This window comes from Leucopleurus acutus (genome assembly GCF_964270905.1).
Source record: "Leucopleurus acutus genome assembly, chromosome: 6".
NCBI lineage: Eukaryota > Metazoa > Chordata > Mammalia > Artiodactyla > Delphinidae > Leucopleurus > Leucopleurus acutus.
The window spans coordinates 84,748,419-84,760,581 of record NC_139149.1 but is presented as its reverse complement, the minus strand read 5'-3'; the positions used below and the strand labels follow the sequence as shown (position 1 = coordinate 84,760,581).

The window sequence follows — 12,163 nt, the reverse complement described above, 5'->3', positions numbered from 1 at the left end:
TGTGTTCCTCTATGTATTGAGCAGCTCGGTGCAGTTGAGGTGGCCCAGCCTTTGGGGCTTGGTGGTCTATAGACTGTTTCACTTAAAACATAAGAATTGGAGAATTCTGGTTGCATTATCTAACTTCTTTACTGTAATAAATATTTAAGCATTTGAAAATTCATTTTTTCTTTTTGAAACCTCTTAACAAGAGCTGCTACTTTTTGATTGCAATGATAACATTTGTTCTTCATGGAAAATTAGCAAAAAACTGAACAGAAAACAACAGATCAACCATAACCCCCACTCAGACATAACCACTATTAACATTTTGATTTATAGCCTTCCAGCCTCTCTCGTGTATAGACATGTATAGATATACTCACATGTTAAAAACAAAAATGGGGCTTCCCTGGTGACACAGTGGTTGAGAGCCCGTCTGCCAATGCAAGGCACACGGGTTCGTGCCCCGGTCCGGGAAGATCCCACATGCCGCGGAGCGGCTGGGCCCGTGAGCCATGGCCGCTGAGCCTGCGCGTCCGGAGCCTGTGCTCCGCAATGGGAGAGGCCACAACAGTGAGAGGCCCGCATACCCCAAAAATTAAATAAATAAATAAAATGGTACGTATGTTGTTTTATAACTTGTGTTCACAGATAAATACTCTAATATTTCATCAGATAAAAGCCTTTTGATCTTGGTGGGACTGTGGTAGAAACAGCAACATGGTGCAAAGAGCCCATTCCCGTCACTGAGAATGAGCAGACCCAAGTTTTTTCTTATGACCTTGTGAGACGGGAGTTGTTATCACCTCATTATTATATTGGCTTTGCCACTAATAGTTTGCTTTGCTGTCTTGGACATGTCACATAATTCCTCTTAGTCAAGGTTCCTCATATAAGAAAAAGAGATCATTAAACTAGGTAACTTCTTAAGGTTCAGCTTTAAATTGTCAGACTATGACAGACGGTAAGCACTTATGGGAAATATATTTTAGTTTCTCCTCACTAAAACATATTTTATTCTAAACACTTCTTTTCTGTATTACTGTGTCCTTCATTTTCTTTTCCCCTTTCATCATGTGTGACTGGTACCTCACAGCATTTTATTACATCCTTAATTTACTGGTTTGGCTTAAGATTAAATTTGCCACTTCATCTTCAACTCTTATCAGTCGTATAATATAAGCCATGTCATGTATTTTTTAAATTAGTTGTATAAAAACTGTTTTTAACTGAGTCTCCAGGATTGCTGGTTCTTGCTTTGAGTGTTAACCCTGGATCAGTAGTTTCCATCCCTAGCTTCACGTCAGAACATCTGGCATATTTTACGTACTACCTGTGCCCTGGACTTCCTCCAAATGAATTAAATTAGAATCTAGAGTTGAGACCCACTGCCCTGCATTACATTTGTTTTTGCAACCATTGGCTAGTTTTCTGTAGTTTAGAGTGTAGATATATTGACTTGATTTTTTTCCCATGTATTATTGAGACAAGCAGTAGAAGAGACCACAGACTGTTAGTATCTGCCTTGATTTTTAATCCTTTGTTCCTGCTATGCTACCAAGTTAAACTGTGAAGATTCCTGGCCCAAAAGCCTATTTCCCTTATCCCTGAGGTTAAATTATAGTTTAATTTATACTAATAAGTAAAAATTCTCTACTTGTAAATAAAAATTCTTTGGGAGTAAAAATGTTTCTTTCTAGTGTTTTTGTTGTTATTGTTTTTAGTTTCCTTATTTTCAATTTAAAACTCTTTCAGCTATCTCCTAACACTATCAACCCAACACTTTGTTTTACTTTTAACTGGAAGTAAGACTGTCATTAATAATTAAGCTCTGGGTAATTCCCAGTTTCATATTTTTAAATTTTTTTTATATTTATTTATTTATTTATTTTGGTTGCGCCGGGTCTTAGTTGCAGCAGGCAGGCTCCTTAGTTGCGGCTCATGGGCTCCTTAGTTATGTCACATGTGCTCCTTAGTTGTGGCCAGCGGGCTCCTTAGTTGTGCATGCACATGGGATCTAGTTCCCTGACCAGGGATCAAACCTGCGTCCCCTACATTGGAAGGCAGATTCTTAACCACTGCGCCACCAGGCAAGTCCCAATTCCCGGTTTCATTTAAAGCAGTGGTGCTAAGAAGAAAAATTAAAAGCTCAGATTAAAGTAAAACCTATCTAATGGTGTCTTTTGAGCAACCTTAAGTGTTAAGATGGGACTAAAGAAGTATAGATGACTTAAATCATAGTTTCTGCTGCCAACTCAGTGCATTATTTACAGAGAATTTTAAATCAGGGCTGTTTCATACATACCAGTTGTGTTTAAAGAGTATAGCTGTAAATAGTTACATGATACTTAGCAGTTTACTAAATACTACTTAGTAGATTATCATATTTGAACCTCCTAATTACCTTGTGAGAGGTTATCAGCTTCATATTATAAATGTGGAATCTGAATCTCAGAATGGGTAAGTGACTTGTTCAAGCTCACTCAAATATGTGAATTCACCTTTTCTGCTTCAAACCTCTGATTTTTCACACTTCAAGGCAAACTAATTTTAAAAGCAGTCTAAGTCAAACACAAGTCTGTTTCATGTAATGCACTCCAAAGTCAAAAGATCCCTCTTTTATTATGCATCATTACCTTAAAAAGGTATTGCTTATTGTGATTGTGGAATCATTAGGATCATATCTGTTCTTTTCTTTGGAGCTAAATTAGTCAAGTGCAGTTCCTGAATTTATGGAGTGCCAGAAATAATGGGTTTGAGTTATGCAAGGAATACTGTAGTATACAGTTTAGTTTATAGCAAAGGCCTACATATGATGAAGCTTATCATAAAGAAAAAGGATTTTTAATTAAGCTAAAAAGTGTTATGGTTCATAATAGAATTACAAGAAGTCCTACAAGTCCTATTCCTTGTTTATTGATATTAGCTCACATGACAGGTGATCATAGATATTCAAGATAATCACAACAGAATTCTAATTAAATTCCTTTATACATAACTCCTCGTGAGCTTGCCCCTCAATAACTTTAATTTAGATTAGGATGTAAAACAATTGGTGGTTCAATTCATTCTCCAGTCCCACATTCTCTAGTGTGAGTGAACCAAAGTTCCAATCTTTTTTTTAAAATAATTTATTTATTTATTTATTTTTGGCTGCATTGGGTCTTCGATGCTGCGCACGGGCTTCCTCTAGTTGTGGCGAGCGGGGGCTACTCTTCACTGTGGTACACAGGCTTCTCACTGCGGTGGCTTCTCTTGTTGCAGAGCATGGGCTCTAGGTGCATGGGCTTTAGTAGTTGTGGCGCACGGGCTTAGTTGCTCTGCGGCACGTGGGATCTTCCTGGACCAGAGCTCGAACCCATGTACCCTGCATTGGCAGGTGGATTCTTAACCACTGCGTTACCAGGGAAGTCCCCAAAGTTCCAGTCTTACCAAGGGAAGAGGAGACAGTCAGGAGGTAGCTGCCTTGTGATCATTTGATACTTTCTTAATTTATTGTATGATGTACATTTTGTTTGTAGTAATTGGTCTATTTCCTGAGTGTCTAACACATGAAATATTTCTTTCCCTTTTCTTTTTTCACCTATTTTTTTATTCTGAATGGCTTTTTGTAAAAGCCCGGGTTGTTTGTTGTGTTGTTATCTTTCAATTCTTATGACTGTTTAAAACTTTGTGTTATTTCTATATCCTATTAACTGTTGTTTTTAACTATCTTAGTTCTAGGCACAGACAGGGTGGAGCAGATGACCAAAACTTACAATGACATCGACATGGTTACACATCTCCTGGCAGAGGTAGGAATATGTCTTTTTTTTCTCCAGTACAAAAAGCTAAAACTTAAAGATCATTTAGACTCTATCAAATTTGCATATCAATGAAAAATGATGATATCTTTGCTCTAGGTTGTTCTGTATAAGGTTGTTACAGATAGAACAACTGGCATACCAACTGGCATTCCAAAGAAGATGGCTCCTGAAGTTTATTGTTATGAAATTGTAGAGGGCTTAATTTTTTGTTGTTGTGTTATAATGGTGCTGGCTGGCTTCTCTGTCCTAGAAAAGCAATCTTTTAAAGAAAATTTTTTTAAATAAATCCTTGGTGTCACTCACCCTGAAAACAGAGCTGCCCATTCAAGAAGCAGCTCCATTGCAAATCAACACCAATAGTTTGAAGCATCTTCCCTTTTCTACTTTTATTCAGGCTATTATTTGAGCTCACTTTGTCCATGACATTTTTAGTGTGTATAGTATATCTCTTCGAAGTGGCGGTCAAGAAGTCTCTCCCTATGCTTCAATTTCAGTTGATCTGATGGAAATTTCAGTCTTTCTCTTTGAAGTACCCTTCTCCCCATATGCCCCCCTAACCCCCAGCAGCTCCCCAGAATGATTTTGTGTATGCCACTTAGCCTATGTTGAAAATGAGGTAAGTGGGCCTTGAAAATTTGGAGATAATCCATCCACCTGATTTCATGTTGCTGTGGACCAAAAAAATAGAAGCATAATTTTATTTACAGTGATTAATGTAAGTGGAACCCATTCTTATATACTATAAGGCACTCAGATGTATATTGATGTTTTTCCACCTTACAGAATACAATCCTCACCACCACCATGTCGAGGATTCCTATGCCTTGCTAAGTATCACCATCTACCCAGAAAGAGTAACTCTTGCCTTGCTTGACTTTTCTATAGGCTTCCCTGCATCATTACCACCAATTTCTTCAGACTCCCTTCTTTTCTACACTCTAAGAAGAACCCTGTAGCCTCAAAATGTCCAGTCTATTATATCCCCTATTTTATTTCACATCATGATTCTTATACCAGTTGACAATAGGGCTCTTGATTATGCTTTCCTCTAAGTCTCTGGCTCTGAATGCATATAAGCTTTGCCCTAATTGGAACTGCATTCAACCTGCCTACTGTATCATTACCATGCTTAATAGACAAATGCATTCAACAAATATTTATTTGGCTTTTACTGTGTGTCAGGCCCTGTCCCCATTTTTAAAGACTATATTGATTTTGTAAGTCCCTAAAGTCATAAGTTGAAAAGTTGGGTTGCTCTATCCTAATTAATGGGGTGATCAGTAAACCTCACTTGATATCAAGAAATGCCCTCTTTCATTTATAACTATGGTGGTCATCCATTTGACTAATGTATACTAAACATCATTTGTGTGTCAGGCCCTGTATTCATTTGCAATATCTGGGCATTAAAATGGATCTTGATGCTTTCTAGGACATTGCTTTTGAGTTTAGCAAAAATGACTGCAGAATTTTAAACTACCACTTAATTTTGTTTGTACTCAAAAGATGTGTTTGGTATTTTAACAGAGGGATCGTGATCTGGAGCTAGCTGCTCGAATTGGACAAGCTCTCTTAAAGCGGAACCATGCCTTGTCTGAGCACAATGAAGCCCTCGAGGAGCAACTGGGACAAGCCTTTGATCAAGTAAGTCTTGGATCAAGTATTTGCAGCATGAAGCAATTAGGTCTTGGGAAATGGAGAATTTATTTTCCTGGGTGTCCCTGAAGTGATGACAATAGTATCCATTAAACTAACCAGTAGAGAAATGAAGTGTTATTGTACAGAGGAGTACTCATGTGACTCTACCTTAGTCTATATAAAAGCTTGTATTCAGTACCTACAGTACTTGTGGCATCCTGCTTAGATTCTAACACTTTATCCTTACTCCTTCCTATAGACTTTTTGTGTGATCTTATCTTAAATTTATTTTTTAAAAATGTACCCCCAAATAATAGATACCCAAAGGAAGTATCTTTATTCAGAAACCCAAACAAAAGGAGAAAAGAAAAGGAAAAGAAATTTTTGAAACTATATTTATACCATAGCAATAAATATTTTTAGTGAGAACTGATTTATTATCAATTTGAATGGTTACATTTTAAATCTTCCATAATTTGTTATTATCTGGTTTCATTTATATTTTATAAATCATCATATTTAATAACATTCAAGTCTTTGTGTTAAAAGTACTTATTCCCTAGAACTAAAGTTGGGAAGTCATGTATAGTTATGCAGCTTAAAAAATACAAACCTTTAGGATGAGAATTTGAAGTAAGGTTCTATTCTGATACTTTGAAGTTTCTTCCATTTTGTTTTGTTTTGAATTGTGAATGTATCATCTTATGTGAAATTTTCCTCCTATATTCCCATTATATAGAATATGGAAATTGGCTTTTCTTTTCACCTAGTATAGAAAAAGCTGTATTTGTTGCGTTAATGCTCTAAAATTATAGCTTAGGAAGTATCTGAGGTTTGTTACTCTCTTTGTAGCCCTTGTTACTTTAGTCAGTAAAACCTAACAGCTGATTTTATGACTTTGTTGTATGGTGAGAAACAATTGCTCCGTGAATTAGAAGCTATATTACTTGTAAATAATGCAAAATAAAGACCATCTTGTAAATCAAACCCTTTTGATGTACAGGTTAATCAACTGCAGCATGAGCTGTCCAAGAAAGATGAGTTACTTCGAGTTGTCTCCATTGCTTCTGAAGAGAGTGAAACTGATTCCAGCTGCTCTACACCTCTTCGCTTCAATGAGTCCTTTAGCTTATCTCAAGGTTTGCTACAGTTGGACATGCTGCAAGAAAAGCTCAAGGAACTGGAAGAAGAGAATATGGTTCTTCGATCCAAGGTACAGTCAACTTAATTCTCACTCTCCTTTACCTTAAAGGCTATAAGGTTTAGGTCCAGGTAGTATTGAGGTGAAATATGGCATAACTAAGGACTTGCTATTGACATTCCAGTGGGGGGGGGGCGGTGACAGCCAAGGCACAGGTGCTTGCCCTCCATTGTTACTTAGATCCCACTGAAAAGTGGATAATAGCAAGCTGACAGGTGGAATAGAGAAAGGCACAGCATAGAATATATAGCTTGTGGAGTTTACACAAATAACTAAATAATTACAACTAAGTTAGGAACTATATTGGAAAACTACAGTGTTTCATGAGCTTATATAATGGGGGGTTGGGGAATGGATCAAAGAAGTCCTACTTAAACATGTGACATTTTAGCTGAGGCTAAGGGTTAGCCTATCAGAGATATATGTAGTGGAGGGGAGGGGTTGGGGTGGGGATGAGTAGACATGTGCAAAGGCCCTGAGAGGAATAAGGGGGAGATATTTGTCATGTCCTTTTCCATGGTCTTTATTTTATGATAGATAAAGCTTTATGAGTTTTTGTTTTCCTTTGTAAGTGATGAACTTTTATCTTTAAATAAGTAGTAAAGATTTTTTTAGTTAATACTATAAAATCATTAGAAGATAATATCACATACTGATTTTTTTTTTTTTTCTTGAAGGCTTGTCACATAAAGACAGAAACGATTACCTATGAAGAGAAGGAACAACAGCTTGTCAGTGATTGTGTTAAAGAACTTCGTAAGTTAATGTATTCTGTTTTATAGCCTTTGGGCAGTTCTTTGGTAGGATATCACTAACTCAGAAATTAGGTCAATGGTTTCAACAGAAGCATCTCAAGAAACAATTTTAAATAATTGCTGAAAATCTTGGAATATCACATTGAGCCCACAACTCTAAATAAAGTACCATATGTACTTTTAAGAAGTATCTTTGTTTCAAATTGTCATCATCATTAAATAAAGACCTATATTTCTACCCATTATAGCGTGTTAGAATGAAAGTAACCAAAGCTCTTATTTTGTTGATGAGGAAATAGTCCTATAGAGAATATGATTTGCCAAAGTCAGAAAACTGATTAGTAGCAAATCTAGGGCTTAAATGATGGTGTAAAACGTAACACTCAATGAGTATTTGTTAAATGCCAGCTCTGTGTCTATAAAGGAATAAATTTTACTTTCTTGTATTGTAACCTAAAATTTTTAAAAGTAAATCAGTTGGAAAAAGATCAGCTTTACTAGAGAAAAAATTTTAATCTTTATAAATATTGATATATATAGCCTTTTATGTTGAAAGAGAAGGTATGATAACAACATATCAGATCATTTGAGCTGTGGGCTTCAGAATGTGGTACCTTGCACAGAATATTAGAGAACCAGAGTAATGTAAATTGAATCTTCTCCATCAACACTATCATTACCCACCTTTTACACTTTAAAAACAAAAAGCAATGACTTACCTAAGAGCTTATATTCTGGTCTCCTGTCTCCTTATTGCCATCCTTTGAATTGCTATAGACTTTCCATCGATTTAAAAATAGTTTTATATAACACTTAGAAATAGCTTTGCCACTTGGGTTTAGATGTCAAAATTTTTATATGAAACAAAGATTTATTTCCCCAGTGGAATTCTAAAGCATGCAAGAATGCTGCATTGTAAGAATTGCTTTAGAGGCCCTACTCAGTTTGCTGGGTATCCCAGAAAGTCTCTCCTACAGAAGCATCTCAGTAGCTTTTACAGATTGTGACTGTTCCATTCTGGAAATATTCCTTTGTTAGATTTGTTAAGTTTGATTTTCATTTCTTTTGGGATCTTATTTACATTCCTGAAGAGTTTTCAAAGACATAAATGTCTTGGCCCTTGCAAAGATATATAATTCACCTATCTCTTTTCAGCCTTCTTGTCCTTCATAAAGAAAAAGATTGAGGCAGAATCTTTAGCTTGCTTGCCTTTACAAGTTATCTCTTTTTAGCTTCAGTGCCTCCTATTAAATTCCCAGCATTAGTCTATTTCAGAAGAATCTTTAATTTTCTCTATTGGGTTATCCGGGTTTATTATTTTAAATTTATGTTAGAGAAAAAGCAATTCGCGATAGTCCAGTGCTTGTTACAAAACAGGATTTGGCCCACAGGCCATAGTTTACCAACCTCTGCCCTACACTTATATTAATTTTAAGATTTTATTTTGTTTTCCAGGTGAAACAAATGCTCAGATGTCCAGAATGACTGAAGAATTGTCTGGGAAGAGTGATGAACTGATTCGTTACCAAGAAGAGATTTCCTCTCTCTTGTCTCAGATTGTAGATCTTCAGCACAAACTTAAAGAAGTAGGTTCATTCATTCAACAGATGTTTGTTAAGCACTGACCTAGTACTATGCACTCTGCTAAGTGCTAGATACATTAAGCAAAAGAAACATAGTCCCCACCCTTTTACATTGCTTTAGTCTGATTGCTGTTTTAGTCTTCTGTCATGAAATATCATGAATAACTACTTTCAAATCACTATTTCTTTCCATAAAATGGATTTTCCTCAGAAAGGTGTGATGTGAACTACTGATTCATGCTCATCGTCCTCTGAACACCTTGATGGATTTTGTATTCTGCCCATTTTATTGCACTTATTTGGCTTTTGAAAGGTTACCTTTTGATAATCCTCTGGACTATATCCCTGAAATACGTCTCAAGATGTCTTAAAAAGAGAGTAACCTGTATTTTATATGGGAAGGCTTCACATGTGTCTTTTAATATGTTGTTAGCATGTGATTGAGAAGGAAGAGCTGAGACTTCACCTCCAAGCTTCCAAAGATGCCCAAAGACAACTGACGATGGAGGTAATGAAATCTTCCTTTATCTTGTGCTATATGGGAGGGGAGGAATGAATAGTTCCTTTCTTCTTTGTGAATAAGAATGGCTAAAGGTGATAAACAGATTTAAAACAACAACAGAAGATTAAGCTGAAAATTATGAGATCTAAGAAGTAAAGCTTTTTAAAGATTCTGTCTCTAAAATAATAGTAACAGGGCTTCCCTGGTGGCGCAGTGGTTGAGAGTCCGCCCGCCGATGCAGGGGACACGGGTTCGTGCCCCAGTCTGGGAGGATCCCACGTGCCGCGGAGCGGCTGGGCCCGTGAGCCATGGCCGCTGAGCCTGCGCGTCCAGAGCCTGTGCTCCGCCATGGGAGGGGCCGCAGCAGCGAGAGGCCCGCGTACCACAAAAAAAAATAAATAAATAAAATAAAATAAAATAATAGTAACAAGACAACATCCTTCTTGATTAATAGGAAAACCTTGAGTTTATAAGATTCTTTAGGAATATATGACCCTTTTACAGGTCTATATTAACTAACCCAACAGTTTTTAAAATAAGATAATCTGCATTTTTTAATAAGCACACCTAGCCCTATTGATGCTGATGATCTAGCCCACATAACACACTTGAAGAAATTTTTGAAGTTAAAATGTTCTCTGAAAATTATGTACTCTTTTAACATGCTTGTGTATCTAACTATAAGAAAAATTTTGAAACAAGGGAGAAGAAACCACTTGTTTAGGATGATTGAGCACCCTGACATCTTATTAAATACTTTGTAGACTTGATCTTGTCATTTACAGACTTCATAGTTCATTCATGTTCATTATGTTTAAAAATATACATATCTAATATTCCACTAAACTAACTTGACCATAGCTATTATACTTCCTCTATAAGTTTTTTCTTTTAAGGATAGGAAGCATTAAATATTGAATTGACAGTTATGGTTGTCTCAGCTACATTTCACGTTTTTAGGAAATCATGCATATATATAATTCTGGCCAAGACACCCCCAAATCTGGCAGCTTGAAATATATATACTTTCCTTGCTTAGTCTGTTTCAGAGTCTTTGTCTTAAATTTAAATTCATAAAATTAGTCCTCTGGATAAAATTTAAATTTATCCCAATGGGATTTTTTTCCCCATTGTCATTTTGAGAATATAATAAGGAACACTAATTGCCATCCTATCTTTCAGCTGCATGAGTTACAAGACAGGAATATGGAGTGTTTGGGAATGTTACATGAATCGCAAGAAGAAATAAAGGAACTTCGGAATAGATCTGGCCCTGCTGCTCATCTCTACTTCGCCCAGCCATATGGAGTTTTTTCTGGGGTAAGGAACTGAGAAAGAAACTTGAGATTAGATGGTCCTGAGAATAATATGGTTTCTAATGGTGTAAAGCATCTTGAGAAGAGGTAACATGGTTTGTCCTTGTTGATTGAATTTAATTATTGATTTAGGCCTTCATTTGCATATCTGTATCTACCTTAATAGTCTTTATTTATTGTAGCCTTCCTTCTAACAGTTGACCTTCCAGATTTATTGTATGAGATGAACCCTAAGGAAATTAAGTTTAGGTCTGTGTCCCATAGTTACTTAAACTTCAGTCATCCTCCTTACCCTAATCCCACCACATACCACTTATTCAAATAGTGCTCTGAACATTTAAAACCTCTTTTAACAGATCTTGAGTTTCTTGCTATATTTAACTTCAATTAGAGTGTAAGTCCCATGAGAGCAGGAATCATATTGATTTGATTCCTCAATAAACAATCTTTTTTTTTGAAATAAAGAAATTAATGAAAACTTCTGAGTTTATGCCCGAATTTGTAATGTTGGTTCAAAGAGTTATTTTAATAATCTAGTTCTTAAACACTTGCAATCCTGTGAAATTTTTTAAAAGACTGCAACTATAAATTATAATAGATTTTCTAGAGAATATTGGGACAGAATATTTTTTAATTTTTAATTTTGAGGTAATTTTAAACTTAGGATAATGTTCCACAATAGTACAAAAAACTCATATATCCTTCATCTAGATTTCTCAAATTTAATATTTTACTACATTTGTCATATTGTTCTCTATTTTTTCTGGACCATTTAACAGTAAGTTGCAGATAACCCTATTACCCCTTAATAATTCTGTGTGTATTTATTAAAAACAAGGATACTCTCAAGGACATTCTCCTACATGACAACACATAACCATCAACTTCTGGATATTGACATTGATACAATACTATCTCTGTCTCATCCACAGAACCATTTAAATTTTGCCAATTGTCCCAACAGTGTCCTTTGAAGAATACATTGCATTTGGTTGTTTCAATCGGGGACAGTTCTTCTGTCTTTGTTTTGTCCTTCATGACCTTTGTAGAATGTCCTCAGTTTGGGTTTGTCTGTTGTTTCCCCACAATTAGATTTAGGTAATGCCATGTTCTTCTCAGAACATTGTATTACAAGGCACACATTGTCTCTTTTTCCCATTGCTGATGACATTAATTAACTTTGATCGCTTGGTTAAGGTAGTATCTGCCAGTTTTTTCCATTGTAAAGTTAATCATTGTTAATAGTTAATTGAATTAATGTTACTAAATTAACTTTGCATTGATGAAAATTGTCAGATACTACCTTAACCAAGTGATCAAAATTACTATTTTGGGGCTGATACTTTGAGACTGTTTAAATATTCTGTTCCTCACCACTAG

General features: G+C 35.9%; 1 protein-coding gene across 2 annotated transcripts in view; it reads left to right on the top strand.

Annotated features, from left to right (window-relative positions):
* TRAK2 (trafficking kinesin protein 2) overlaps positions 1–12,163 on the top strand; it is a 63,603-nt gene that overhangs the window by 35,769 nt on the left and 15,671 nt on the right. For both annotated transcript variants that reach the window (XM_082841803.1, XM_082841804.1), the window contains exons 4-10: positions 3,700–3,776; positions 5,316–5,432; positions 6,430–6,639; positions 7,305–7,383; positions 8,838–8,968; positions 9,399–9,473; positions 10,650–10,787. In XM_082841803.1, coding sequence (XP_082697929.1) covers positions 3,700–3,776; positions 5,316–5,432; positions 6,430–6,639; positions 7,305–7,383; positions 8,838–8,968; positions 9,399–9,473; positions 10,650–10,787 — 827 coding nt within the window. The remainder of the gene's footprint in view (positions 1–3,699; positions 3,777–5,315; positions 5,433–6,429; positions 6,640–7,304; positions 7,384–8,837; positions 8,969–9,398; positions 9,474–10,649; positions 10,788–12,163) is intronic.